General features: G+C 51.8%; 14 protein-coding genes across 14 annotated transcripts; 9 read left to right on the top strand and 5 right to left on the bottom strand.

Moving 5' to 3' along the window:
* Nucleotides 1-49: 49 nt before the first annotated feature.
* On the bottom strand, nt 50-436 carry M409DRAFT_23879 (uncharacterized protein; the record flags this gene model as incomplete). Its single annotated transcript, XM_033806984.1, has 1 exon — nt 50-436. The coding sequence occupies one exon, from the start codon at nt 434-436 to the stop codon at nt 50-52; it is 387 nt and encodes a 128-aa protein (XP_033666475.1).
* A 712-nt stretch (nt 437-1,148) lies between these two features.
* On the top strand, nt 1,149-2,318 carry M409DRAFT_55487 (uncharacterized protein; the record flags this gene model as incomplete). The annotated part of the gene is made up of 1 exon (XM_033813018.1): nt 1,149-2,318. The coding sequence occupies one exon, from the start codon at nt 1,149-1,151 to the stop codon at nt 2,316-2,318; it is 1,170 nt and encodes a 389-aa protein (XP_033666474.1).
* Nucleotides 2,319-2,820: 502 nt separating this feature from the next.
* Nucleotides 2,821-3,893, top strand: M409DRAFT_55486 (uncharacterized protein; the record flags this gene model as incomplete). Its single annotated transcript, XM_033813017.1, has 3 exons — nt 2,821-3,213; nt 3,271-3,563; nt 3,809-3,893. 3 exons carry the CDS (start codon nt 2,821-2,823, stop codon nt 3,891-3,893), a joined length of 771 nt encoding a protein of 256 aa, XP_033666473.1.
* A 903-nt stretch (nt 3,894-4,796) lies between these two features.
* On the top strand, nt 4,797-6,493 carry M409DRAFT_36848 (uncharacterized protein; the record flags this gene model as incomplete). The annotated part of the gene is made up of 5 exons (XM_033810624.1): nt 4,797-4,940; nt 5,003-5,354; nt 5,407-5,878; nt 5,936-6,156; nt 6,207-6,493. The coding sequence occupies 5 exons, from the start codon at nt 4,797-4,799 to the stop codon at nt 6,491-6,493; spliced, it is 1,476 nt and encodes a 491-aa protein (XP_033666472.1).
* Nucleotides 6,494-6,816: 323 nt separating this feature from the next.
* M409DRAFT_23876 (uncharacterized protein) lies at nt 6,817-7,944 on the bottom strand (the record flags this gene model as incomplete). The annotated part of the gene is made up of 1 exon (XM_033806983.1): nt 6,817-7,944. The coding sequence occupies one exon, from the start codon at nt 7,942-7,944 to the stop codon at nt 6,817-6,819; it is 1,128 nt and encodes a 375-aa protein (XP_033666471.1).
* A 386-nt stretch (nt 7,945-8,330) lies between these two features.
* M409DRAFT_36846 (uncharacterized protein) lies at nt 8,331-10,105 on the bottom strand (the record flags this gene model as incomplete). The annotated part of the gene is made up of 3 exons (XM_033810623.1): nt 8,331-8,734; nt 8,795-9,907; nt 9,967-10,105. The coding sequence occupies 3 exons, from the start codon at nt 10,103-10,105 to the stop codon at nt 8,331-8,333; spliced, it is 1,656 nt and encodes a 551-aa protein (XP_033666470.1).
* A 427-nt stretch (nt 10,106-10,532) lies between these two features.
* M409DRAFT_66997 (uncharacterized protein) lies at nt 10,533-12,536 on the top strand (the record flags this gene model as incomplete). Its single annotated transcript, XM_033817205.1, has 10 exons — nt 10,533-10,744; nt 10,801-11,176; nt 11,226-11,394; nt 11,445-11,616; nt 11,679-11,786; nt 11,849-11,984; nt 12,039-12,130; nt 12,186-12,222; nt 12,277-12,415; nt 12,475-12,536. The coding sequence occupies 10 exons, from the start codon at nt 10,533-10,535 to the stop codon at nt 12,534-12,536; spliced, it is 1,503 nt and encodes a 500-aa protein (XP_033666469.1).
* A 3,379-nt stretch (nt 12,537-15,915) lies between these two features.
* M409DRAFT_23873 (uncharacterized protein) lies at nt 15,916-16,574 on the top strand (the record flags this gene model as incomplete). The annotated part of the gene is made up of 3 exons (XM_033806982.1): nt 15,916-16,244; nt 16,298-16,484; nt 16,536-16,574. 3 exons carry the CDS (start codon nt 15,916-15,918, stop codon nt 16,572-16,574), a joined length of 555 nt encoding a protein of 184 aa, XP_033666468.1.
* A 1,020-nt stretch (nt 16,575-17,594) lies between these two features.
* M409DRAFT_23872 (uncharacterized protein) lies at nt 17,595-18,979 on the top strand (the record flags this gene model as incomplete). Its single annotated transcript, XM_033806981.1, has 7 exons — nt 17,595-17,626; nt 17,677-17,697; nt 17,867-17,996; nt 18,062-18,217; nt 18,283-18,680; nt 18,735-18,765; nt 18,815-18,979. The coding sequence occupies 7 exons, from the start codon at nt 17,595-17,597 to the stop codon at nt 18,977-18,979; spliced, it is 933 nt and encodes a 310-aa protein (XP_033666467.1).
* A 468-nt stretch (nt 18,980-19,447) lies between these two features.
* M409DRAFT_55480 (uncharacterized protein) lies at nt 19,448-20,359 on the top strand (the record flags this gene model as incomplete). The annotated part of the gene is made up of 2 exons (XM_033813016.1): nt 19,448-19,645; nt 19,709-20,359. The coding sequence occupies 2 exons, from the start codon at nt 19,448-19,450 to the stop codon at nt 20,357-20,359; spliced, it is 849 nt and encodes a 282-aa protein (XP_033666466.1).
* Nucleotides 20,360-21,045: 686 nt separating this feature from the next.
* Nucleotides 21,046-21,360, top strand: M409DRAFT_55479 (uncharacterized protein; the record flags this gene model as incomplete). The annotated part of the gene is made up of 1 exon (XM_033813015.1): nt 21,046-21,360. The coding sequence occupies one exon, from the start codon at nt 21,046-21,048 to the stop codon at nt 21,358-21,360; it is 315 nt and encodes a 104-aa protein (XP_033666465.1).
* A 592-nt stretch (nt 21,361-21,952) lies between these two features.
* Nucleotides 21,953-22,987, bottom strand: M409DRAFT_55478 (uncharacterized protein; the record flags this gene model as incomplete). The annotated part of the gene is made up of 3 exons (XM_033813014.1): nt 21,953-22,183; nt 22,240-22,546; nt 22,599-22,987. The coding sequence occupies 3 exons, from the start codon at nt 22,985-22,987 to the stop codon at nt 21,953-21,955; spliced, it is 927 nt and encodes a 308-aa protein (XP_033666464.1).
* A 1,197-nt stretch (nt 22,988-24,184) lies between these two features.
* Nucleotides 24,185-25,280, bottom strand: M409DRAFT_23870 (uncharacterized protein; the record flags this gene model as incomplete). The annotated part of the gene is made up of 2 exons (XM_033806980.1): nt 24,185-24,946; nt 24,984-25,280. 2 exons carry the CDS (start codon nt 25,278-25,280, stop codon nt 24,185-24,187), a joined length of 1,059 nt encoding a protein of 352 aa, XP_033666463.1.
* A 695-nt stretch (nt 25,281-25,975) lies between these two features.
* M409DRAFT_23869 (uncharacterized protein) lies at nt 25,976-27,052 on the top strand (the record flags this gene model as incomplete). Its single annotated transcript, XM_033806979.1, has 1 exon — nt 25,976-27,052. The coding sequence occupies one exon, from the start codon at nt 25,976-25,978 to the stop codon at nt 27,050-27,052; it is 1,077 nt and encodes a 358-aa protein (XP_033666462.1).
* Between the last annotated feature and the right edge of the window lie 456 nt (nt 27,053-27,508).

The following is a 27,508-nucleotide window of genomic DNA, read 5'->3' as shown; positions in this document are numbered from 1 at the left end:
GGGCCTCATTGATCAGAGTCGATTGACCTGGCAGGTTGTTGAACTTGAACTAGGTAGAGCCATCGCCATCGCTGTAGCACTTGATCGAGCTTGGAAGACCGCCATCGGTCTGGAGACGATGGATTGCGGCGTCAAACTTCTCTTGGCGGAATGGAGCGCCGATGTGAGTGCTGTAATTGACCACCAAGCCCCTAAGTCGTGCTTTGCAGCTCTGCTGGCCAGCTGCCACCTTGTCAGCATCGCCTCGGGTGAAGAGCGGGATTGGAGAGGTGATGATTGGCGTGACGATGGCAAGAACCAAGATGAGTAACTTCACGATCTGCATGTTGGGCGTGGATGGTCGTTGCTTGCTTTTGAAGTTGGTAGTCGAGGATCTTGCTGTCGAACTTGGAACGTCAGGCGATACTGGCTTCTTGAAGTAGAAGCTGGGATGCATGTTCCAAGGAGTATATTTAAAGAGCTCGAGTAGTCAATGCGTTGTGGTGAGTGTTGTGCACCGGGTGTCACATCACAAAGCATGCAACTCTCACATCTTCAGTCACTCGCTGGACACGCACGATGTCCATTATGACTTGCACTTGTCGCACGAAGTGTTCAGAATGTGATTGTGCTTCAAGAGAAAAATTGTATGATGTGTCTAAGGCTACAGCCTTGCTGGCAAAGGCAACCTTACTTCACAATGCTTTCCAATCGAATAGACAAAGGCTAAGTTGCAGACAATGACATACAAAGGTACTGAAAACAAGGATTATACTACATGGCAAGACAACAAGCACAAGAATCTGCAAAGCCACAAGAATTGGCAGTCGGCCTCACCGGGCGATGATCGCCAGACATCAAGTGTTTGAAGATTTCCAAGAGCTGCTGACTCTTCTGACATAGCCAGATGCTCCTGGCGTCGTCACAGCCATAATGTGAGGTCGACTTTCGATCGATATGTCCTGAAGGCTAGCGATCCATCGTGGCCGCCCTGCATGAAGCAATGACGCTGTGAAGTGGGGAAAAGGCGAAGCGTATGAACATCACTTTCATCCCCACGTGCTACTGTCAGGGACCAACTCAATGGCTCAGCGTTGAACCCCGGCAGAGTATAAAGACTCACGCGTTATTAGGTTCCTGTGCGTTTCCTCTACGAAGGCTTCAAAAGGATGATGCTGTTCGTTAGCCTTGTCGGGCTTCTGTTTGGCTTGGTCATCCGCACCTCTGCCACAAACAACACTGCTACTGTCGAGAATTACCAGCAGGCACTGGAAGCACGACTGTTTCCAGAATGGACGAGATTCTGGCAAAGCCATAGCACCACATGGCTATCGCAGCCTGGAATCAGCGGCCTGCAAAACGTCCGATATGCTCGACTCCAGAACGCTTCCAACTGCAGCCCCTTGCCAACTTGCCTTGTCTCGGCGTATGCAATCTCACCATCAGACCAAAGTACCATTGCGGCGGCACTGAAAGCAAGTAATGCGTCTGGGGCGCTTATCTCGGCCTGGCCTCAGTATGTCAACGGCACGAATCACATCCTCCGCGTGTACGGCGATGGGGACTCGCCTCTGTATCCTGAGATCGACTCTATATCCTACACCGCAAATTCATCTGAATATGAGCTGTTCTTGGGGACCTTGAACAACTTCACAGCCACTGGGCATCCTCCGCTTCCACCACCAATCGATGCTTTTGCCTTTGCCTCATCGCTACTTTCCGCCAACGATAGACTCGAAGCCATAGCATACCCAGATCTCTGGATTTCTCCCGAGCTCAATGGTCCGGCCCTCAGACACTCTAGGCATCTGGACTGGGACAGATACAGATACGCTGCGATCTTAATCCCTGGTGAGGGCCCAGAAATTTATGGTGTACCTCTGTCACCCCTGGGAAAGCTCCGCTCTCGAATTGCAGCCTCATTCTTCGCCAAGCCCAACACCGCCCCTTTTCTTATACCAAGCGGCGGGAACGTTCATCCCAATCTCACCACCTACACCGAAGCTCTCGAGATGTCGAAATGGCTTCAGAGCCAGCTGAACGTCAAAGTGGACAACATAGCTATCGAACCGTACGCTCGCCACACAACGACGAATCTGAGAAACGGAGCTCGTGTACTGCAAAGACTTGGGGCACCGAAAGGAAAGAAGGTGCTTATAGTGACTGATCGGAGTCAACGAGATAGCATTGCCAGTCGAAGCTTTGCCCTCCGATGTCAAAACGAATTGGGTTATGTTACGGGAGACATAGGGCCCACGTTAGGGTTGTTTGAAGTTGAGTGGGTGCCGGACTATGGGAAGTGCGCATTTGTTGATCCCATCGATCCACTGGATCCATGAGCTAGCCTTGTAATGCACGTGCGCCAATGGCTCCAGGGCAGCGAACGGAGTCAGAGAGGAAAGAGAGACAGGTCTTGATATGAAGCCTTTTCTTTTTTTACACCGAGCAACTTTGAGAGATAATACAATCGTCCTGGAAATCTCCCAAAGAAAGCTCGCCTCAATGACGTTTCAGTTCGCACGATGCGGCGTGGGTCCCCCCTGGAAAATGTAGCAACGGTAATGCGAAAGCGGGACTTTGTGCCTGCGGAGTACTCATATAATCGAGAATAGACGCGCGTTGGATGTCACTAAGATAAGGCGAGGCACTCGGCTGCCCCCATACACCTGTCAAGACCAGCCGCAATCCTTCCTCATTCCGCTTCAAGCTGTCTTTCGGATGAACCAGCAAGTACACGTGGCCACATTCCACACCAGTTTCAAGGGCTCCCTTGAGGAACATAAAGACCCAAGTTGTGGAGTTTGCAAGTCGAGCTCTCATTGACAGTATTTGACATACGACATGACGAGCAGCACCGCGACCACGCCATCAGAACACGATGATGTCGACAGGCTTCTGTCCGTTCCGATGACCGAGACCATTCCCATGGAAGCATTGCGCCCTTATCTGGCCTCTCCATCCTGGCACTCAATTGATGGTGCCTTCAATCTCCGCTCTGTCTCGTACTCGCCTTTCGTTCGACCAGGCCTTGTCTACCGCTGGGGCATGTTAGCATTGCTCTCGGAGGCCGGAAGGCACGACATTGTGAAGTCACTAGGCATTACGAATATATCCGACTTACGTTCCAACGAAGAGAGACACAAGTTTCCAGACCCGGATATCCCTGGCGTAGAATTCAACGCTTCAGATCTTAGTTCAGTAGGAAAGTCGACGAGCGAGCAGAAGTGGACGAATGTGAGGCTTTCCTGAAAGACCCTCTGGAATCATAAATAACTGAAATTACATATCTAGATCGTGGAGATGCTGGTCTTTCACCTCGAAGAGTACAGGGAAAGTTTCCGAGAGATGCTCTTGTTTGTGCTCAACAACCCAGGAAAGCCGTTCCTGGTTCACTGCACCGGTGGCAAAGACCGCTCTGGAATCGCTGTAGCCTTGCTGCTGTCAATCGCCAACGTTCCACGGCAATACATTGCTCATGACTTTGCTTTGACTAGAATTGAAATTGAACCTGTCCGAGAGCTTTTGCAGGCTAAAGCCACGGTCGACATAAACGACGAGAGAGTCAAGGCCATTGCTGGGTGCGAGTAAGTCACGACTCTGCTCTCCATGCTTGATCTCCAGGCTAATCTGTCCGAAGAGCACGCTCCATGATTGAATTTCTCGAGCTGGTTGACCGACGGTTTGAAGGTGGACTCCAGGGGTTTGCTATTTCGAAGCTTGGACTAACAACGGAGGAGATAGATGGAATTCGACGAAGTCTTAGGATGCATGGGTAGAGCGAGACCTGAAAACCGCAGGATCTTTGACAATAATTTGACACGAGACGCAGTTGCGCTACTATCATCAAATCACCATCAAGGGGCAGCAAGGCTGCGGCTCCCTCAGCGACCCAGCCACTGTGCAGGGACTTCTAGATCTTATTGATCGGGAAGAAATTTCATAGGGCAGACGGCTCATTTGACAGCACCGCTATGTCGATGTTGCCGTAGCTAAGGAGCGACGAGAACCAGGCTTGCGGATCGAAGAGCGGCTATCATCGAGTTGACTACGGATCCTGATAACATTCTTGAAGAATTCAGTGGTAGAGTTCTGTACACACTGTGCTACACACAAAAGCGTCATTCCTCTGCGATGCCCCCGTGATCTCCTGCAGTCGTTCCTGGCCATTTCTAACACACGTTAGAATCTTCGTGGCTCACAGGGAGTCGGGCCCGCGACAAAGGGACGGGCCCGAGGTCGATTCCCAAGGAGTAGAGGGTCTCGACTACGGGCCCGAAAGATAGCCGCGTTCACGGTCCAGCTGTGTCTATACATACTGGGAATGATCTGCAAGACCAATTGTGCAGGATTACCACGGCGTCAACACAATCTTTACAAGGTCTTTCGATCACGGATTGTTGCCTTTAGCTAATGTATTCAAGAACAAAGAAGCCCCCTTGATGCTGAACAGCGTCCAAGTCGACTTGATGACTTGGAAGTGTCGAAAGACTTTTGTAATCAATCGGCCGCGCCTCATTGCGGCTGAGGCGTCGCCGCCCATTGCCTATCGCTTCTACTTATCAGACATGATGTACTTATCTTGATCTGCAACTTCTAAATAGGATAGTGAGTGGAGAGGGATATCAGGACGGCTCCATCTCCATTTGAAGACAGCCAAAGGCTGATACATAGTCATATACGGACTTCCCCTGGAACCCAGCATTTGATCTGTTCGATTGATCGTTTTTTCCACCACCGCTATCACCGGCTACAGATTTTGAGACGCTCAAGATGGGTACTCACCAAGACCAAACTATCCAAACAACGGCTCGCCTTCCATGGCTCCGGCTCAGCAAGTGCGGCGTCCATGTCTCGACAGTGCCCCTTTGAATGGAGGTATTCTGACTAGAGCTCTTAGCCCTTCCGTTCAGATTCTTATCATCTCCGCCTCACTGTTCTTCAACCCTGGGTTGTACCTTGCGGTAACAGTACGTCCATTCTGATTCAGCCGTCGCCCTTGTGATATTGAAGGCCTTGACCGTAGCTTCTGGGGGCCGGTGGCGGCCGTCCATCATCGACTACTATGTCCAACATCGCCAACGGGGTGCTCTATGGCGTGTTCTCCTTCTCGGCCATCGGCGCTGGCTCTCTGCTTAACACGATCGGGCCACGATGGACCCTGTTGTTCGGCATTACGGGTTACCCCATATACCAAGGAGCACTTTGGTACTTCGACGTATATGGCCATCTTTGGTTCCCGGTCTTTGCCGGCGCATACCTTGGACTCAGCGCTGGTTGTTTGTGGACGACGGCCATGTTCGCGGCAACGGCCTACCCCGAAGAGAGAGACAAGGGGAGCTGGCGCAGTATTCAATGGACTTTGAACATTTCTGGATGTACGTGATCGCAGCCTCACCGTGCGACTTCTCACTGACCGTTGTGCGAAAGCTGCCATCGGAGCTGCTGTGGCGTTAGGGATCTCCTGGAACTCAACACGAGAAGGAGTTCCTCATTCGGTGTACATTATATTCATCGTGCTGCAGTGCTGTTCGATGGCACTGACGCTGTTCGTCAAGTCGCCAGACAAACTGAGGCGCTCCGATGGTACTGCTCTGGCGCGCTTCGACCGCATGTCTCTACTCGAGACTCTTCGAGTGACGGGACAATTGCTCAAGGACTGGCGCATCCTGATAATGCTGCCAGCATTCTTCACCCCTGAAATGTTCTTCCCATTCCAATCGTCCATGAATGCATACATCTTCAACCTCCGTACCAGAACGCTGAATACCTTGCTCAATAATTTGATTCAAATACCGACAGCCTTGGGTCTTGGCTTCTTGCTCGACAACGAGAAGCTAGGCAGTCGACGAAGGCGGGCCTTCATTGGCATCACGATCGATATGATATGGATAACGGGGACGTGAGCAGACTCCCGGATAGGCCCTGACCCTTCCAGCTAAGCTGACTTGAGCAACAGATACATCGCTCAAACAGTCTGGCTGTCGTCGTGGAACTTCGACCGATCAGTCCCTGGCCCCAGCATCGACTGCACCGATCCGGTCTATGCTGGCGCTGTGGTCATTTACATGCTTTACGCGGCGCAATACGGCATTTTCCAGAACATGGTCATATACGTGATCGGAACGTTGACGAACGAGCCACGAAAGACGGCCGCGGTGGGAGGCTTGTTCGTAGGAGGTAATTGTGATCGGCCTTGAACCGCCATTTGGAGCTGACATTTTTTGTAGTCCTTAGTGCTGGCACTACCGTCTCATTTGGCGTGGACGCTACTTCTCAGCCGTACGAAAACGAAAACGCCGCATATTTTGCTTTGTCTTTGATCACCTGGCCCATCCTCTACTTTGTTGCTTGGAAGTATACGACGCCTACAAACTACCTGCTGGAGGATGATGTGATTGCACCTGTACATGTAAGGGAGGAGCTGGGCGTGGAAGGTTCTCCAAGCACTGAGATGGCGGAAAAGACTGAATATATTAAAAAAGAAAAAGAGAACCACGTATCGAAGGGCCCTTGAGATGGTTTGGGACATCAATGGGAATGCAATGGAAATGTACAAGGTCCTCCAGGTGCAATGAGACGTGAGATTGTGTTCGGGGAGCCAAAGCAAGGTTGTACGAAATCAAAGTCAAAGGCGCGGTCGTAAGACGGCCTCTGCGATCGTATTGTACGACCTCAAGAGTTGCTTTAACCCAAATCCCCAGACGAAGTCAAATACGCGGAGCAATGCTTTTGATAGGCAGCGAAGCATACAAGTTCTGAATCACCAGGTATCGTTTCAATCCTGGAGAGGCAATAGAATCAGGCCCAAGACCAACACGCAAGCTTCCCATCTCTCCATCACTCCAGTGAATATATGCCCAGCGCGCTTGAACGAAGCCTTGCCTCATCTACAAAGGTGCCAAGCCCAGGTCTTCGCGGCAAGTGTACGACAGCATTGCGTATGTTGGACGCAAAGTCGGTCACCTCTCCTTCCACCAGCCGCAGTACGGATCTAAATGAGTGTCCAATGGGAAGCAGATTGGGAATCGTGACTGCAAGCTGCAACGAGGCTGCCTGTGTGATACCTCCTTCGAGCATGGAATTGGCATAACATGATATGCCATGTTGCTGTGCCAACCCAGCCAAAGCCTTTGAGCGAAGAATCCCGCCGTTCTTTGTAATCTTAATGCTGAAGACGTTGGCTGCTTTTTTGCGGATAATCTCCAGCGCTTTCTCAATGCCCGTCAAGCTCTCGTCTGCGGAGATCGGAATCTTGCTACGTTGTGCAAGCATTGCCATACCGTTGATATCAATTTTAGCCACGGGCTGTTCGACGAAAACCAGGCTGGAATTTGCAACGCCGGCCAGGAATTCCAGGCTTTGATCGCGGGTCCAGCCAGTGTTGGCATCAGCTTTGAACTTGATTCTGTCTCCGTAGCGCATCTCGAGAGTAGCAACCCGTTCTATTTCTCTGGCGATGGGAGAAGTGCCCATTTTTAGCATAAAGTCGACATAGCCTTCCCGCATCCTTTCGTCGATTACGTGAATGTCGTCTTGTGCGTCGCCATTGTTCAGTGGATGCGATACCGGAATCGATTGGCGGATTGGACCACCTAGCAGTTCGGCAACTGAGACCCCGAGGCTTTTGCCCTTCAGGTCAAGCAAAGCAATATTGATGGCACCTTTTGCAAGCAAATCTGCCTGCGGCCTAACCGGGTCGAGAAGTCGATCAATGTGCGCAGGATCTGCAACGTCCTCTTCCAGTACGAGAGGAAGCAGTTCATTCCGCAAGACCTCGATGACGTCCTCGGAGTCTTCATCCGTGAAAGGTCTCTGTGCGTTGGCCTCGCCCCAGCCGTTGTTGCCGTTGTTGTCGGTCAGCTTCAGGATCACTGGGAACACCTCCTTGATGGTGCCGTAGGAGAGCTTGTATCCCTCAAGCGTATAGCGATGCTTAAAGATCTCGGCCTTGACGATCTTAGACATGTTGCAACACGACGTGATGAAGAAGCAAGTATACACTGGAAGGCGGCATTATATCTGACATGACCACATCGGACCAAGTGGCTTCGGAAAAGCCGTTCGGGCTCCTGCTGGGATTATACAGCTATGCTAGGAACGGGTGTGCAGCGGTGCAGCCGTTTTCGAGCATGTAATGTCCAGGCCTCGAGAGAATCGGGTGATGGACTTCCGCGAGCATCGGCGAACGCGCCGCTCGAACACGCTTGTCGACTTGCTCTTCCGAAGACCTTCAGCGTGCATGATTTGAGTGAGCTTTTGACTCAGTGACTTCAGGCGACACGCACACCTGTTGTCCCGTAATTGTACATCCGGTAAGCTAGCTACTTCACGAGGCTCTCAACCAGAACGGATTACACGACTCCCTCAGACGCCACCGTTTTGCTTTTACTATCTGCCCGCTCGTTGCCAGTGGCATTGTCTTCATCTTTTGGACTAATACCACTCATGGTCCTCGGCCTCTTGCTGACGGTGTTGGCATTGAACCAAGACCCTTTGAATACAGCCTCTATTTCTTCCATCGTAAGGCCAGACACCTCTGGGATCATGAAGTGGGTGTAAAGAATAGCCACCAAGCACCACGACGCAAAGAAGACAAATGCTCCCCAGTTGTGCGTACGATCCAGCAAAGAAGGGAGGGCTACCTGCATTGCGTAGAGGAATAGCCAGTGAAAGATTCCCGAAATTGCTCCCCCGAGCGATCGAATTCGCGTGGGCCATAGCTCGGCTCCAAAGACGTATGGCATTATAAAAAGTCCTCGAGGTAAGGCGTCAGCAGATAAGATCTATTGTTGATGCAGAGTTGAGCGAGGCTTACCAACGATGTATCCCCAGGCGTGGAGAAAAAGCATAGCCAAGGCTGTTTCTGATGCACTTGCGCTCACTCCAGTATCTTGCCTGACTTTGAGGTAAACGGCCATGTAGATGTCTGTGCAACCTTGCAATGTGGCTCCAAAGAACAACGACCTTCGTCGGCCCAAGAGGTCGATGAAGACAAACGAAGCCAGTGTCACGAAAACGAGCTTTGCAACGGCGTAGAAGCCGCTCAACATAATGCCTTCGGCCTTGTTGCCCTCGGCGATGCCTGCGATATTCAAGATCGGCACGAAGTAAGACGTGATGGTGTTGGCGCCGGAAAGTTGCGCCAAGGCGTAAGAGACCAGGCAGATGTGTAGCCGGCGAACGTTTGAGCTGACTGTGAACAATTCCCGAACGGTCGAATTGAGCCTTCCAAGGCCCGAGACGGAGCGGAAACCATGGAAAGCGACTCTCTCCTCCTGAACGGCCGATCGGATTTGCTGATATTCTGCCTGCACCCGCTCGTGGTCGAACGGCAGTCGACGAAGACGAACCAGTGTAGATAAGGCATCTTCTGAACGATCTGCCAGCTCCAGCCAACGGGGAGATTCGCAAACAAAAAAGCTGGCAATGCAACACAGAAATATGAACACGCATGGTACAATCCAGACCAGTTGATACTGTAGTCGGCTTGGAGGCAGATGCAGATAGATGCCATAAGTCATGAACGTAGACACAACGAGAGAAAGACTCATGGCGATGCCAAACCAGGCGCTGAGGAGGCCTCGCATCTCAGGAGGGGCTATTTCTGCGATAGAGAGCGGTCCCAAATTTGCCAGTGATCCGATTCCTATACCCACGACAATACGAGATGCGTACATGGCAGCCTTGTTTGGTGCGAGGATCGCGATAAGCTGCCCAACAATGTAGATCGAGGAATAGATCCGGAAAGATGCGCGGCGACCCATCCAGTCGTTGACAGGGAAGGACAAGGCCGCGCCAACAGCGTATCCGATGTAGATGAGAGATATGAAGTTTCTCAGTTGGCTCCCGCTGGAGCCAGAGCTGATCCCAAACTGCTCTTGAAATCCCGGCAAGGAGGGCAGAACGGATGCGGAGCCTTGATCCCACGCTGTGAGATCGCAGAAAGTGTTAATTAAAGACATATATGCTATGGTCGCGCCAAATTACTGGCTGGAATGGCCGTCCCGGCAAAGAATGCGGCCGAGTACAACAATGATGGACTCCACACCACCTTAGGTCCAGCCTTTCGAAGCGAGTCCCGGTACCGTTTGATAGGAGACCTGAGCAGGCTAGTCGTGAAGTTCATCGTTGGCTGAAGAAGTGTGTGACCACAAGTGACTGGTTAGGATGGTGGAAAATTGTGAGAATGGGACTTCTGCAGTACTGTCTCGCAGGAAAGAGGAGCCAGCATTTGTACCCAGATTGACTGTTCGTATCATTCCTTCTGGTTGCTATCTTGTAGATCTCTCCAGGTAATCGTGGAACCAGATACTGCTTCGTTTAATGGTACAGCTTTGGGGTTTTTGCCGTGCAAAGCTACCACAAGGTCTGGAACACGGAATTTCCGCGAGACAGTGCGGAGCCCGTGGATTCAGGGGCTAATGACCGGAGCCCGCAACCTGAGCGGTCAGTTGGCTTTTCACTCAAAGTACATCGTCACCATTCCCTTAAGAAGCGTGGGTCAAAACATATAGGGCTCTTCAGAGACTCTCAACTGCTCTAAATCTTCAATCATGCCTTCTCATGAGTCCGAAATCATCATTGTCGGGGCCGGCGTGTTCGGTCTGAGTGCAGCCTTATGGCTAGCACGCGACGGCTACCAAAAGATAACCGTATATGATCGTACTGATTACGACGCAACGAACTACGACCCAGCAAATGGATGCTCAGCAGCCTCTGCTGACATTAATAAGATTTTTCGCACTGCGTACGGAGATCAGCAGGAGTGCGCTTCATACCCACCGTGCTGAAGTAAGAGATCTGTGCGCTAATGCTGTACAGATATCAGGATCTTGCCATCGAAGCAAGAGACATGTGGATGGCTTGGAACGAACAAATTGCGGGTGCAAAAGAAGCCGAACTTCCAAAACCATTGACTCCCCACGACAAATTGTTGGAAGAGTGTGGCGTCTACTACTTGAGCTCGGGGGAAGGCAAGTTGACGTCCCATTTTCAACAGAGTCTGGATACTCTAGCAGAGACTGCTCCCTCCATCCGTCAGCGAATCTATCTCAAGGGCGATCAGGAGGAGGAAAAGCGGCTTGCAACAGAGATGGATGCAAAATGGAAGGCGAAATATCATATCGCCGACAAACTAGCTGGAGGTAGCTCGCATGGGTTTCTCGATACAAGTGGTGGCGTCACATATGCATATAAGGTGATCCACTGCCCGTCGTGACAGACTTCTTCGCTGACTTGTACCTCAGGCGTGCATGTACGCAAAGCACCTGTGCTCTCAGTCTGGAGTCCAGTTTGTTCTCGGTGATTCTCAAGGAAGGTTGAAACGCCTCGCTAAGGATAGAAATACTGGTAAAGTCATAGGAATCACCACATGTGACGACAAACTGCACCTCGCCACGCTGGTGATACTCGCATGTCAGTGCCCAGTCGTGAGTCCTGCATGATGGCGTACTGACTATGCTCAGGCGGCAGCTGGACTGCGAGCGTATTGCCTGAAGCTCATCGTACGGTGGAAGCAACGACTGGTTCTGTCATGTACATTGACGTTCCTGCTGATCGAAGAGACATCCGCCAGAAGTTCAGCCCGGAGAATTTTCCCGTCTGGCACTACCGACGAGGACAGCAAGGAGACGATGGGTAAGATCCAAGCACTCTTCGCGTATGGGAAGGCATTCATGGTCTGACACACCGCCGTGTAGGTATTATGAGGGCGGTGGTTTCCCGATTACCTCAGATGGTCGATTGAAGTTTGGGTTCCGCGGCCGAAAACTGACCAACTTCCAAGACCACCCCTTTCAGACCGCCCTGTGAGTCAAGTGCTGTGCCTAGCGTTGCTATTGCCCTCTTGCTGACCAGCCATTCCCCAAAGCCGTGTGTCAATGCCGTGGACAGACGGTGCTGACAAATTTCTCAAAACCGTCCCGAAATACAACCTCGACTTGCAGAAGCAGGTCATAGCAGAGGTGTTCCCTGAACTTGCTGAGTTCGGATTCACGGACAGTCGAGTACGTTTGCCGCCTGCTTGGTGCTGGCGGGGCTAACGAGCATTGAATGAACAGCTGTGCTGGTATACCGACAGTCCTGACAACAGCTTTGTCATCGACTACGTGCCAGGATACGGGGATAGTCTGTTTATATGCACGGGCGGATCGTGAGTTCTATCGGATGAATTCGAGGCCATTCCACGCTGACTCCATCCGAACCAGCGGACATGGATTCAAGTTTCTTCCGATCCTTGGTCGAGTAAGTATGCCTCGGGACAAGTCATGAGCAGAACCTCCTTAATGGTATGCGCAGTATGTTAAGAACCAAATTGAGCATAACCATGACCAATTCACTCAAATGTGGAAATGGCGCTCTGCCGTCGCCGGTGAGCCATGCAACCATCTCAACGAAGGAGAGTCAAGAGACATCAAAGCAATTCAGATGGCATCGGGTATGGGTCGCTACAGCGATGACATGGATTTGTCGGACTTGGACTAACCTTTCGTACAGCAAAAGACTACAGGTTCGACTCTGTTTGCGAACGCTTAGGTGTAGTGGAGGCGGAAGTATAGGGGCACGAAATCAGGCTGTGGTACGATGACATTGTTTAGCACCTCTTAGCATGAAGAGAACACCGCGCAGCCTTCTCTAGCCGTTCATGACTTCACTGCATCATTTCTTCGCCTTCAAATGTCAAATAAACCTGCAGAGAACGCTATGCCGTCATTGGCTTGCCCCAAGGCTCGTGGCTGAAACACGCCCCGCATATCTTGTCGTCGGCTTCGGGAATATTATCGATTTAGCGGACTTCTTATCTCCCTCCAAGTAGACAAGCAGACGCCAGGGTATCTCCTCATCCTCTCCGCTGCTTCTCGATGGACTCGGATCTAATGGCAGCAACCAATGCTAGGAAACGGCACCGTGTCCAGGATGACGGCGGACCAGCTCGCAGACGCACAATGATAGCTTGTCTTCATCTTTCACCCATGGCTGTGATTTGAAACATACGCTGACTTTATCCTACAGGCAACCGGTGCAAGGTCCGGAAGCTGAAGTGCCAGCACAATGGCCAGGCTGGAAGGTCTGTCGCTAGGAACCCTCATCCGTGGTGTGCTTCTGCTGACGATCCCGTGCAGCAAATGTGCGGCTTGCTATAAGGCAGATGCAGGTAAGACCTGCGTAAGTCCAGATGAGATCTGCTCACAAACTTACGTCTTGCTTCAATGCCAGATTGTGAATTCGACATTCCGCCCGATGGCCACCCACGCGGTGCAGCGTACTGTTCCTGTACTTACCGTCGTCGAACGTTCTTGTGTTGTCTAACACTGAGAATGGCAGATATGTTTCTGGTCTGGAGGAAAGAAACGCACTCCTTGAAAGGCGGATACGTGACCTCACGGCCCAGCTCGACACTTGCACCCATCGGACCTCCGCTCCAAACTCCCAGCAAGAGAAGTGCTTTTCTGAGGCAAGTCTGCCTCTTCTATTCGATTGACTCTTTGGAGACGACTTGCTGATGGATCGGGCATAGTTCGTGGGTTTGTGAGTTTCGGCGGCGCTCAGTTCACAGACAGACTGTGATTCTAATGCCTGCAGTGGCCTTCATGAACACAATCCACCTTCTCCGAATTCAGATGCGTCGCCATTGGATATAACAGTCTACGACATGCTGCAGAGCGCACCCACGGGCGGTACGTTTGCTGCGGGCAGTGCCGAAGGTGGTCAAGAGAAGCCCACTCCGCTGCCTACAGGAGAGAGATGTGATCGCCTCCTGGATGCTGCGTACAGATACACCCAAGCACGATATTGCATCGTAGACTGGTCGCAGGTGAAGAAGTGGCATTCACGCCGAAGTGAATTTTGCGGAATCGAACAGAATGGTACATTGCGCGACAAGACTGGTGAGTGCAAACTCAAGAGATTTGAAAGGTGTACCTAATAATGTTGAGCCTCTTACTTTCTTTGGATGATATATGGCATTGGAGCAGGTTTTCTCCCCGAAGGCCTTCAACAATCCAGGGTAAAGACGACCTATCTAAACGATGAACCCCTCATAGTTGACTCTGAGGCTCTGGACAGGAATTTTTCGGCGAAGCAATGAGGTACCTCAATGCGGCCTTATCGTGGCGCGACTTGACTACAGTTCAGGCATTATTGGTCTTGGCGCAGTACCAGGTCAGAGCAACGGTAAGCTGAGTGACACATGGGACGGGGTATAAACATCGCTAATTGAAAGCTCTAAAGGGCGGTCCGTCTGTGTGGTACGTGTTCACGACACAGGGTGCTTCTCACTCCCTAACGCCGAGCAGGCATGTTATTGGCTTCGCCATCAGGCTCTGCACAGAGCTTGGGTACCACCAACAGGCTTCGGATGCCGCTATGCAACGCGACCCTCTGGGGGTCGAGCTTCGGAAACGGTTCTTCTGGTGTACCTTTGCGTTTGACAGCCTCCTCTCGCAGCGCTCTAGACGTCCTCCGGGAATCCGAATTAACGATATTGATGTTGACGTACGTCACTGGAAATGGCTACAAGCGACTTTGACGTGCCAGGTTTGCTGATTTAGACCAGTTCTTCGTCGACATCGATGTCTTTTCTAGTGATATCACTGCTATCTCCGACCTGCAAGCACGACAGAGTGCCGAGAGGCTATCTCCGGCCACAGAGCCAGGAAGCACAAGCGTACGCATTACTCGCCAGCATTTAGCAATTGCAGATTGACCCTCCACGTTCCAGATGTCCTCGTGTCTTCACCACCTGCGAGGCTATTGTCTCCGTGCCCGGATTCTGTAAGACCACCTATCCATCTCTCGCTCCCCTGCTGATCACGTAAAGCGAGCGGACACGCTGGTGTCGCGATGGGGCAATGTCTCAGGAAGAGATAGATGAGTTCCTACGTCAGTTGGACGAGTGGAAGGCTGGAGCGCCGTCCGACTTCCCTGTGAACGCCCCGCAACAAGGATTTGCCATTATCGAGGAGAACTATCTGCGCGCAGTCAGCGACGTAACGCGACCAAAATTGGACAGGAAAGGGAACGCCGTCGTCCCCATCAACCGAGACATGTTGGTGAAGTGTGCTACCTGCTCGGTAAAAGCCTGCGAAGTCAGTTCACCCAAGACGTGTGGCTCATCCAAGCCTGACTACAGACCAGAAATCGAGAATGCTCTCATTGAGTCCGGAAACACAGCCCTCGCTGATGGCCATGTACGAAGCCTTTTACCACGGCATTTCTGTCCTGCAATGTCTCACGCTGGACTCCTCCATACTCCCCACGCAGGCGATCCGCCGAGCTGCTATGGCTTGCTCCAGCACATTATCCGTCTACACTCGCATCTACTCGGCAACGTCCCCGTTCTTGCAGCTTTTTGAGGTTCTGGCTGATGATGTTGTGAACCATGTCAACTCTCTTTCTGTATTCCCGATCTCGGCCGAGGACGAGACAAGTCTGTCGCGAGCTAAATCAACCATGGAAGAAGCCATCGTGAGCGATCCATCACACATACGACGGTGAGCCAGATGTTTGATATCCTTCAACTGTGCAGCTAAGATCTAAACTTTTAGTATCCTCTGGTCGTATCAAAAATTAACGGCAGAGTCGCTCGAAGTGTCGCGAGAAGCCTCGTCGAGCATTCGGGATCCAATTCTCAACGACTCGACCTTTAATGACCAAAATGGACCTGATTTCTCTTTGCTCTATGGCGTGATGGACCCTTTGTGGTTGATCGATGACAACTTTCTCGCGAATCTGGATTAGCGACATGTGTATACCAGCAGCATTAACCACCTTTGGTACTGTATCGGTTATTCGGGAGCTCGGCGCAGAGAAGGATTGTCAAGGTTCTCACTCAGCAAGTAGATCTCACTCGCTGATTATTTGCAGATAAAGACTGTGCAGCCCTTCCACTAGGTCTTCTGCGGAGCTTCAAGAGCGAAATCGATTTTCTGGAAGAGAATGAATTTCAAGCTCTTTCTTCTCACCGCAGCCGTGGTTGTCCCTTCGCTAGGTCACGGCATTATCACTACGCCTCCCGTTCGAGCACCTGGCCCGGCTTCTCCGGCCGCGTGCGGAAGTGCTATTACCAACATACTCAAGGCCGACAATCAGTCTGGCATCGAGTCGCTGTACGGTGCTAGCGGTAGCGACCCCGATTTTAAGGCGGCCTCATGCAACCTCGTACTCTGCAAAGGACTAAAGCTGGAGGATAACCTGGCCAATGTGCAGCCTTACCACCCAGGCCAGGAGATCAACATCAAAGTATGGACACGGATCCCACACAAGGGGTAAGCAACTCAACCTGTCGATTGGGCAATATATTGACTAAAGTTCTTCTCAGATGGGCAAGCGTAGCAGTCATGGATACTCGAACCAGTCCTGTGCCTTTGATCATATGCGAGCCTCTTATCAGTTTTGAGACCGATTCTGCCACCGGGTTCTCGACGGCATCAGCCCCAGTAGACATGCACTTCAATGTGACTTTACCAGGCAGTCTTGGTGGACGCTGTACTGAGCCAGGCAATTGCGTAAGCTCTTTGCCGGCTTGGCGGGTTGCTTGTTACTGAAATGACCTGTAGGTACTGCAGTGGACGTGGTTTGGGAGAGTTGTACACTAGACCTACGAGTCCTGCATCGACTTCGTTATGGGTGAAGATCCCCAGGAGATGTCTCAGCACCTCGATGGTGTTGATGAGAAGCAGCTGAGACTCCAGACAGGTCCACGACTCGGCGTTTGATTCCTCAAGCAATGTCGTTTGAGCATGATCGTTAAGACATGACTGGCGTTGCAGCATTGCTTCTACAGTGTGATGCTGGCAGGAGGGCTGCTAATGCATGATGTCTTGGGTGTTCTGCCAACTGTCGTTACTTCTGTGGGCACGTGCCTGTCAGTCACCAGTATCAATTGAGGTACTGCAGCCAATGAATTACACTGCTCCTTGACGAAAGTTTCCAAGCGCGGCGTACCGCTGGATGGAAGCAGCAAAGCTTGCGGCGCCGAGACTTTCTTGACTGAAGGATTCCACTTGATATTCAAGTCTAGGCCACTCGTCCCTTACTCCTCTTCTTCCCCTCGACCAGCGTATCGACTCATTTGATGTGGCTGACAACATTGAGGTATTCGATCACAGGACGGGCCACCAACATGACAGATTGTTCGTATGAGATGATTCCATCAAAATGGCCTGCTCAGTCAACGACCCCAAAGCTGGAACCTGGATTAACAGCCACTGCTTATCCAGGCGAGAGGACAGATCAAACCAAGTCTCCGCGGACAAGAGTGAGAAGGGTGTTCAATTTCGCGCAACTTTTCTTCTTCGCCCTGACGTTTATGAACTCGTGAGACCCATCATAATGAAGTCGTGAGAAGAGTTTACTGACCAGAGGGTTTTCCGAAGGTGGGAGGCTATCGGCGGGTAGGAGAAACCGTGTGTGAATATTTCGACGAAATATTTCGCTGATTCGAAACCAACGCAGGAGTCTTACAGCCTCTCTATGGAACGGTGGCCCAGTCTCGTATGGCCTGGAAGTGAGTTTTGGAGATGCTGAATACTACTAATTTCGGTGTTCATAGACTGTCGTGGGGATTCTGGATTGTTTACGCAGGGGCGTTGGCACAGTCTGCATTTTTAGCAGAGATGGCTTCAGCACAGCCCATTGCAGGCGCTCAGTAGGTCGTGAAGGGAAAACAAGTGACGAAAGCAAGCTGACGACCATCAGATATCACTGGACCAACGCCCTGTAAGCAGGAAGATTGCTGCAGCATCAAGGCCGCTGGTCGTTCGACTGACTGCTCATCGGCGCACCCAAGAAGAATCGTCGATTTTTCTCGTGGATGCAAGGCAGGCTTACCTGGTTTGGTATGGCTCCGATGCAATGGCACTCCATCCAATACTGAACGACTGTCTAGCATGGATAGCTGCCTCGCCTCAGTTATCAACATCAACGCCAACCAGATTCAGAGTCTGGCTTCGCTGAATTTCCCGGAATACGTTCCCACTCAGTGGCAGACCACGCTCCTGATGATCGCAACGCTTACCGTACGATGAATGGCGTTCTTTTACACAACATGATGTAGCTGATGCATCTCGTGTACAGGTGGAAGGCTTCTTGTGCGTTTATCTTTGGCAGCATTGCGGTCAACGGGATATTCGCCTATACCTTTATCACTGTGCTCTTGTACTGCGTCGGCGATATTGGTGCTGTTCGAGATTCCCCATACCCTATATTGCAAATATATGCTCAGGTGACTGGATCGAGGGTGAGAAAAACCCAATGACAGCCTTACCGCCCAATTTGTGAAGATTTGCTAACCTGGACTAAAAGGCGGCAGCCACAGCGATTGTCACGACCTCTTTGATGATTAGTGTCTCGGTCAGCCTTGGTAACATCTCCAGTGCCGGTCGATTGACTTGGGCTTGGGCCCGAGATGGAGGCCTTCCCGCCTGGCTTGCCCATATCGATTCGAAATACCGCATCCCCATTCGAGCGCTTTGGGTGCCTATTGTCATAACCATGCTACTATCGTTGATCAATATTGTGAATTATGCGGCCTTCCAGGTGTTCTTGTCTCTAGCTTCATTGGCCCTTACTGCGAGCTACATCTTGCCCATTGCTTGTATGCTGAGAGCTAGACTACGCCACGAGGTGATTTTTGGCGACTGGAAATTGGGAAGACTTGACGTACCGATCAATACCTTTGCTCTGATCTATTCGGCATGGATGTAAGATCTTTGATTCTCGACACTATATGAGCTGAACTGACCTTCGGCTTCCAGGTGCATTTTCTTCTGCTTCCCGACTTATCTCGTACGTACTGAGATGTTAAGAGACAGCACTTAGCCTAACAACCCCACAGCCCATTACTGGTGACGGCTTCAATTATGCATTGCCCATCTTCGCATTCGTAGTTGTGTTTGCGTTGTTTTCGTGGCTAGTATGGGCGAGAAAACAGTGGCCTGGCTTGAACGAAGAAGTCGTCGAAGCTGTCATAGCGGACTCGAATCGCAAGACTCGGGAGTGAGCATCATCCGGTGCAGGAATCAGTCGGCGTTTCTGGACAGCGATAAGACGAGTATGGGGCAGGGACAAGGAGTAGAAAAAGGAAAAGGGCAGATGTTGTTCCGCGGCTGTACCTGACACCTATATAGAGATGAGACATCAATTTGAAGCGTCGAGGCTATGACAGATTCGAAAATTAACTTTCCGCTAGAATATCAAATACAACCGCAATATTGCGCTGTCCACGCTTGAGCACAGCTGCGGCTGAAGCCAACCTCTTCCACCTAGGAAAGAAACATCCTCTCCCGCCTTCGCCAAGCCTGTTTCATCGTGTCGTCCGGCTATTAGAGATGGTGGAGTAGGACACGACGCTCTCTGAGAGACCGTTCCAACTCACGGCATATCAGCTTCGAGCCATTCCTGCGCGGTCTACAACGTCCGATCTAGCCTTGCCTCGAACTAGATTCCATTGTCGGGCTAGATGGCTGCCATGGACCAAGAGTATCTGTTCTTGAGTTGCAATGCCCGCGATGCGTCCAGGCGAAAAGGTCCTCCAAGAGCATACATTGCACGTCGACATGTTCAGCTCCACCGCGGGAAGCATCACGAAAACGGTCGTGCCACAGCCTTGCCTCTCCAGATCCGGTTCAATGCAGTGCCGAAGAAATGCCAGTGCTGTCTACTCAAGGTAAGTGCTGTACACTCATATGATGAGGTCGCCTATTAGCCTGACGTGGTTCACGACTTGCAGTCCGTATGCGTGTGCCCAAAGGGCGAAAGGGAAGCGCGAAGACCACGTCTCGCGAAAACCTCCTGTCCCGTTCCTGCGGTGGTCTCTTTTTCAGCTTCTGGAACGGAACTACGCGCCTCGCACCTGGCCCATTACTTGTCAGTCTTATGTCTCGAGGACAATCCCGTGTCTTTCGTCTCGTCTCGACTGATATACAACAATGTCCCACTCCTTGACCATGCTGCCGACGCCTTTATCCATTTGCTGGACTCGCCGAGGACACCGCAAGGAGTCGTCGTCCCAACCAAGGCCGCCGCAGGGGGGTACTTCCAGGCACTAGTCATGCTCCGCTCCTGCTTCAGCGTCAGGAACCTTAGCACCCATGACTGTCTGAGCATCATCGGCCTACTAGGGCTATTCGATGTTCTCGTTCGAGATCGGTATCGAGCAACTGTCGATTGCTTTACTCATTGGCGTGGTGTCTCGGCTGTGATCTTACAAGATCCTCTGGAGTCATCTAGAAGCAGGTACGCTCGGGCAACGGTAGGGTCCACTGCAGGCGGATGTCTTACCTCCATCATTCCTTGCTTCCAGGGGCGGGCGAGTGTTTCGACGGTGCCCCGGGGTGGACCCAAATGCCTCCACTGGATGACATGGAGCCCCGAGAGGTAACAAGGCTGAATCGAGTGAGCTATCGACTGTTTGTGCAGCTGCCCAGGCTGATGTGTCTGGTGAGGCAGTGGAAAGCCGCCGAAACTGGATGTAAAGAGGAGGTGAAAGAATTGAGCCAGCTCGCAAATGAACTGGCGACTTTTGAAGATCACGATGGTGAGCAGTGGCTCCTGGCACGGACCCAAGCATGTCTTGCCCAAGACTCAGCAACAGCAAAGATAATATCACACTCGTTACGCCTGCCTAATGCAAGAGCAGCAGCTACTGCCTTATGCTACTGGCAGACGCGGATCATGGCCCTCAAGTTGCTGGACACCGTAGAGATGAGCAGTCCATCCCACCGTGCTGCCGAACAAGACAGAATGGCGATCAACATCCTTATGACCTGCGAGTATATAGAGAGCTGTGGATATTGCGCCACTGCCCCAGTCGCAATTGCTCTGGTTACTGTGTGGCTCGTCTTTCGATCGTGCCAGGACGGCCAGGAGATATGTACCAACGAATTGGCCGAGTCAACACTCAAAACCCTTGCACGGTGCTGGTCGGGCGCCGCCATCGGTAGACCAGGGAAGAATTGGACAACGTTGCCAATGTGCTAGTTGGTGGGAAGCTGGAGGGCTACCTGTGTGACTCTGTGATGACCCAGAGTGGCAACCGAGGAGAATGAGTAACGGATTTGATGCCGAATGAACGGCACGGCAAGAACTTGGTATTGGAACTCTGGGATGTCTGACAATATTGATAAAGCCTCGTCATCATATGACACACAACCTAAGCCAAAGCTATCCGCTCAGACGCCACACATCCAGGCTACTACGGGTCCGATGCTGGTACCAATTGTCGGGGTTGTCGGCTTGTCTGAGCCAACGAGCGTCAGCTTCGCGGGTGAGGGCGTCGTGGGCTTCTTTGGCGGCAAGGACATCTGGTTCTACCGGGTCCATGATCTCCGCGTCGGTGAGATCATGATCTACGACACTATCGGCAATGATCAATTAAGATGAAGGCCATTGGACTCACGAGGAGAGGTTTACAGCCAATGCTGCTTCTGCTATAAGTACTCCTTTATACTCCTTCAATACAATTATCTCTCTGTCAGTGAGAGCTACTAAGGGGCCATCAGATCAATCAACAACTCCAGCGCCTGCAAAGGCAGCTTCTTCAACACCACAAGTCATATCAAGAGCCGCCTATATCTGGCTAGCTTGCTAGCTGCTCCGTTATTGGCACCGGCGTCTTTGCAAGATTCAACTTCGTCACCTTTGGCTCCACACCCTTATTCATGCCATGCAGCGTAAAGGGGGTGAGTTGATGTTTCTGGGCATTCACGCAGTCTTGGCATTCACGTGCTGCTGTAAGTACTCATTCATAGTCCTCCAGTACAACACTAGATGTCACACATCAAGTCTGTCTTTGAACATGGTGAGGAAATAACACTCTCTGTATTTCGTTACCGAAAAGAATGCGAGCCGTCTTCGCATGAAGACGCTTATCCAATGTGCTGTGTTTTGAACATAATCTTTCAACCACCACCTCCATTTGTTGCATTCGCTACCCACACTTCTCCCGTCACCAACTAATTCAATGAGAGAACGTTCATAGGTACGCCAAGGCGAGCGCCAGGGCAGAAACTAGAAGGGTTGAGAGTGCTGGAACGAGAGCTGATTGTCCCCCAGTATAAGGCACCACACTCGAAGACGGCATCATCGATCCGGTGCCTGAAGGCATACTGACCGTCGCGTTCATCATCGAGGGAGTAGCACTCATTGGTTCCACGACTGGAGCATACGCAGCGCACGTAGCCATTGGCGATTCAGGGCAGTCGCTCTGTTTTCATGATCGTATCAGCAACTTATAGCGGTGAATGGGTCTTTGCTACTCACAGCAATACAGATGGCCTGTAGCTCAGGAGCAGCTGTCGAAGGAATGGCCGCTGGTGGAGCGCATCGGTAGCCAAACGTCTTGGTCAAGAGAGAACCGGCGGCTTGGACGTCGTCGTCGGAGACACCAAAAGAGGCGGCGGAAAGACCGACCTGCATTACGAACCAGGTGAACTCAGCCTCACTGAGGCCCATGAACTTGTGAACTTGGTACATGTTCGTGTCGCCCGAGTACGGCATGCTGCTTGAGCCGTACATGCTGCAGCCGAGCAATACCGCGAAGTACTCATAGAGATGAGTGAGGAGTTTGCTTTGGGCCACAGTGGTCAGTCTGGCTCTACACTATGACACGAGGTACTCACTATTGTCGAGACGATTCGTCGTTCGCAGGCATGTTCTTCATGAGCGGTGCCACGCCCCCTCCGTCAAGGAAGTTGACGGCCTTTCCAGAGCTTCCTCCAGCATTGGTGCTTGCAAGGCCACCGCTGAAGTAGGGCAGGAGATTGACCTCAGTGCCATTGACCATTCCTGGTGCCAGAATACCAGGAACCATGACGCCCACGTTGGGCATTGTATAGTTGCCGATGACAGCAGTGTTGACAAGAAGCGTCAGCAACGTCTGCTGGGTCGTAGCATTGTTCTCCTTGAGGAGAGCCGTGGTGTAGTAGTCGCAGATCGAAGTGTTCGTTGGTCGCTGGGCAGATGCCAAAGAGGCAGCCGCGGCCAGGGTAGAAACGAGCGCAGACCTCATGATCGTGGTCGTGTAGAGTGGTGTTGAGCAAAGCAGCGGAGTGAGGGCAGAGGGCGAATGCGGTGATTATTCTGTGGCAGATGTACTTCGAATGCGGCAGGAACAGGACAGGCGCCTGACATTCCGGTGATTTTGCTGGTTCCAAATATCAGCCGTCATCCTCATTCCGGTCATCCTACTGATCGTCATCTGCAATGATTGACAGTCCAGAGCTCGTTGTCGACACATCCTCCACCAATAAGGCGGAATGCAAATCAGCTTGCAAGCCGTTGTTGCTTTGTTTGGCAAAGATGACCACGAGGCACGGCTTTGCATCTTTCCGGCTTCCCAATCGGGAGGTCATCTCTCAAAAGATCGCTTTAGCGGCCTGAACTAGGTGTTGCTGACTATTGGATGCTTCTGATTTGCCATAGTCTCCTCTTCTCACGCGTGGCCTCGATAAGCTTCAAATCATGCTTCCTGGCGGAAAGGCATGCTTCCGGCATTGATGACCTCGGAGTGCTTCTTTGTCGTCGACAGCGGTGCCGCTCTACCTCGAGGCTTTTTGCCTCGTTCAATTCATGCCACATCTTTCGTCGAGTACTTTGTTCGATGACGCAGTAAAGGCAGGGATGGATGGATTTCGTTCTCCGACGAAAGCATCCTTCCTAGTTCTTCTGAGGCATATCTGGCAGAGCATGTCCTACTCTATCCCCCAACTGTGCTGGTGCATGAAGAGCGGACGTCAACTAGCAGAAGCTAAGTTCCAAGTTTTATAAAAGAGGCTGCCTTCCATTATTTAATGACAAATAAGGTGCTCTGCTGTTTTGACGCTTCAGGAGTCGGAGCTGAGAAGAAGTGGTATATTCGAGCCGGCGATCGGTGGAACGATGCTACTGTTCTAACTATTAAAATAGTCTCGCACGCCACCCTCCTTATTCCGATCAAAGCGGAGCATTCATCCCCATTATTTCCAAGCCATCCAGGCGGCCTGGAGTGCAATTAGCAGCGCAGTCACTGTTGAAAAGTCGGAGAGATAGCACTTCGATTACGGTATAGGACATCCCACTCCGACCGGAACACACTACCAGAGATAATCGCTTCTTAACCAAATTGCACGAATATGCGACAAAGTGACAAATATCCACACACCGCTTAGCACCGCAGTGAGCACACTGGTCACCCATTTCACCCCGCCGCTTGGAAGCATAGTCCCGATCAGTCCCATCGTTGACAGGAGCCCGACGTTGGGAAGATGAAGCCATACCACGTCAAGTGGAACGACATCTTGTGAGCTCGTCGAAGAATTGGGCCAAGAGCCATGAAGAAGAAGAAAATCCCCATGCCAAATATTGCAATGGCAAAGATGAACGCGATCGTGTTGACAATATCCACTGCCAAAGGGTGTTCTGCAAAGTATCCGTAATGGTGTGGCAGAGCCTTCGCAAGCTTCATGTATGCCAGAGGAGCGTACGTTGGAGGACCCACTGCAATCATCATTCCAGGCCGTTTGTCTGGCTCGGGGAAGCCGTTGATGAAGAGACGGTGAAGGTAGATGGCCGCCATTGGCAAGCTGAGGAGGAATCCCATACTGGAACAGAAGAGGCCAGCAGTCAATATCGAATATGCCTCATGAGTGGTGACATAGTTCGCGACGCTGCCCGCGCATACGCCTACCAAGATGACTGGCAATACAGGAAGTAGCCAGGCGGGCGTCATTTGTCTGTTGTCGAGATGACAGCCATGATCCGGTCCCTGGAAAAGGAAGAGATGGGATCCGAAGCCTTCCAGAAGCGCACAGATGAAGTAAATCCAGAAAAAGGCGACAAATGTTACGCTGAGCGATGAGCCAGGGGTAGGTTGTGCGAATTCCACGCCGCCGGTGACGACGCCGTACGACGAGATCCAGAACGCGGCGAAGAACATGACCTGCTCTGAATCCTGGATGCTCTTCTTGAGACTGTCCTTCAAGATCACGAACTGGGCAGCCTTCGCAATAACAAGAACGACGTTGCACGAGGCCGATGAAGTAGAAGACGAATCCTATGGTGTAAAGGCCGTGGAAGCTGTATATGGATCGCTGCGAATTGATCAGCGTAGAAAGGCCCAGAGATGTCATGGGCATCAGAAACCATGCCCACGAATAAATGGGCAAATGCGTCAGCAACCATGGCGTGTTACCCATGAAGCTGCGGAAACGATGCTCATCGTCAGGTTCGTGTCTGAATGATTCTGCTTTCCGTCTCTTGAAGGCATGAGGGGAGTCAGAGCAATCCAGTCGTCGGTCAGCAATCTGGCGTTCTTCGTCGTCCATGGCGAACTTTTGCTGAGATGTGTGAAGCGGTAAGAGGTTGCGATGAATTTAAGGATGAGAATGCGCAAGAGTGTTGTGCTGAGTTCGAGTTGCGTAAATCAGGTAAGCTGACCACGCCCATCGTCTATTATACTGACTTGGTCACCCAGTGGTGACGATGCCAGTGAGGGACAGCCTTGTTCAAAGCCGCATACGTCGTTGCGACTATCCAGGACCTTGATCTCGACGGCAGGCGCGACGCGACGGACATACAAGACCGAATTATGATGCTATGGATCTACACGGATCTTGCATTCTTTAGTTCGTGTCGACCTTCAGACCCTAAGATTCACGTAGACATGCTTCCCACGGCCGTTCGGCCCGAACGTGGATGCAACCCGAACCGGGTCGTCTGCGCTTCAGAAGCCGAGTCGGGCAGCTCGAAGCAAAGTCTAAGTTCGTGACTAACCAAACGAGCCATTCGTCATCCGCCTGTCGTTTAGCCTAACCGCACGTTACGCAGCGAAGGTCCAGCTGCGTCAGCCAGACCCGACATATGCGCCCCGGACAGCACATGCAGCCTTGTGTTGATTTGTTTACAATGACATCAGTGGTTTGTCGGTCCGGGTGCGCGCGATAGAGATGTCTTTAGATATAATAACACGCCGTGGAGAGGCTGGGTTTCGATCATTCAATCAGTACGAACAACAAACAACATGGCATCCTCATCCCGACACGTTTTCCATCTCAAGAACTCTTACCCGTTCTTCGAGAACGACCATGGCAGCATCCAGCGAGCAACAGCCAAGGAGCTGCCCATCCTTAAAGGCATGTCCTTGAAGAGGCTGGTGCTGAAGCCCAAGGCGATTCGCGAGCCACATTGGCACGCCAACACCCCTGAGCTCACCTACTGCCTCAAGGGCGAAGCCATTGTGTCGGTCACCGACAGCCACTCCGCTTTCAATGCCTTCACGATCAAGGCTGGCCAAATGTTCCACGTTGAGTCTGGAAGCCTTCACCACATTGAAAACCTGTCCGACTCCGAGAGTGCAGAGTTCCTTGTCTGTTTCCGCCATGAGAAGCCCGAGGACTTCTCGCTCTCAGCCTCGTTTGGCGCCATGACGCCGGCGGTCCTTGGGAACACTTGGAACCTGCCTAGCTCTGCCTTCAAGAACATCAAACTCTCCACCGAACCAAAGGAGATCATGCTCCGCGAGGGCGAACCGACAATCCCGTCGCAAGTTCACATGAAGAATCCCCATAAGTTCGATGTCGAGGGATCTGAGCCACAGCTGAAGGGCGAGGGCATTGGAAGTGCACGACAAGCCAAGGCACAGTTCTGGCCAGCCCTGAAGACACTCGCCATGTACTCTCTTCGAGTCGAAGATGCCGCCATGCGTGAGCCTCACTGGCATCCCATCACCGCCGAGCTTGGCTACGTCAACAAGGGCCAGGCCCGCATGACGATTCTCGACCCTGATGGCAGTACGGATACCTACACACTCAAGGAAGGCGATATGTACTACATCCCTCCTGCATATCCTCATCAGATTGAGGTTCTGCCCGAAGGAGGCAAAGAAATCCATTTCTGCATCTTCTTCGACCAGCCAATGCCTCTTGATATCGGATATAAGTCGATGCCCGAGGGCATCCCACATGAGGCTATGGCTGCGACGCTGGGCATTAAGAGAGCGGATATGCCTAAGCTGGAAGGCAGCACGGGAACACCCCTGATGGTGAAGAGAGTGAACGAGCTGGACAAGGTGAAAGAGTGGACCAAGTCGATGTTGTGAACGATGAGCTGCATGTGCACGGCGTTCAGGCAGATGGTTTTGTTGGGTAGATTTTGTAGCAGTACGTGTACCATTATGTTCTTTGAAGCTTTCAGCTGGTATCATGAGTGATGAACGACATCTCATGCAAAAAGCCGGTTGGCAATTGATGATGACTGCTTGATCAGCCTTTCTCAGATCAAGCTCCCCTGCTCACACGATCAATGGGTCAAGACCTGGTAGGAAGCACATTTGTATCAACGGGAGTCGTTTGGCAACGGCGAAGGCCACGGCACCATGGTCATCACCATTCCGTCTGCCGAATCGATGCAACATATGTGTGAGAGCTCGGGGAAAAGGCGGGTGCGTCGGAGATAGATGGAGGCGCCTGTGAAGTCGATTGAAGCTACGCCAGGGGTGATGAGGTTTGATCGAATGAGAACGGAGCGTCGACGTCAAATCGGCTGATTGATCAGC

Source organism: Zasmidium cellare (genome assembly GCF_010093935.1).
Source record: "Zasmidium cellare ATCC 36951 unplaced genomic scaffold M409scaffold_21, whole genome shotgun sequence".
In the NCBI taxonomy this organism is placed as follows: domain Eukaryota; kingdom Fungi; phylum Ascomycota; class Dothideomycetes; order Mycosphaerellales; family Mycosphaerellaceae; genus Zasmidium; species Zasmidium cellare.
Note: the sequence above shows the minus strand (reverse complement) of the source record. Positions and strands in the feature narration are given on the sequence as shown.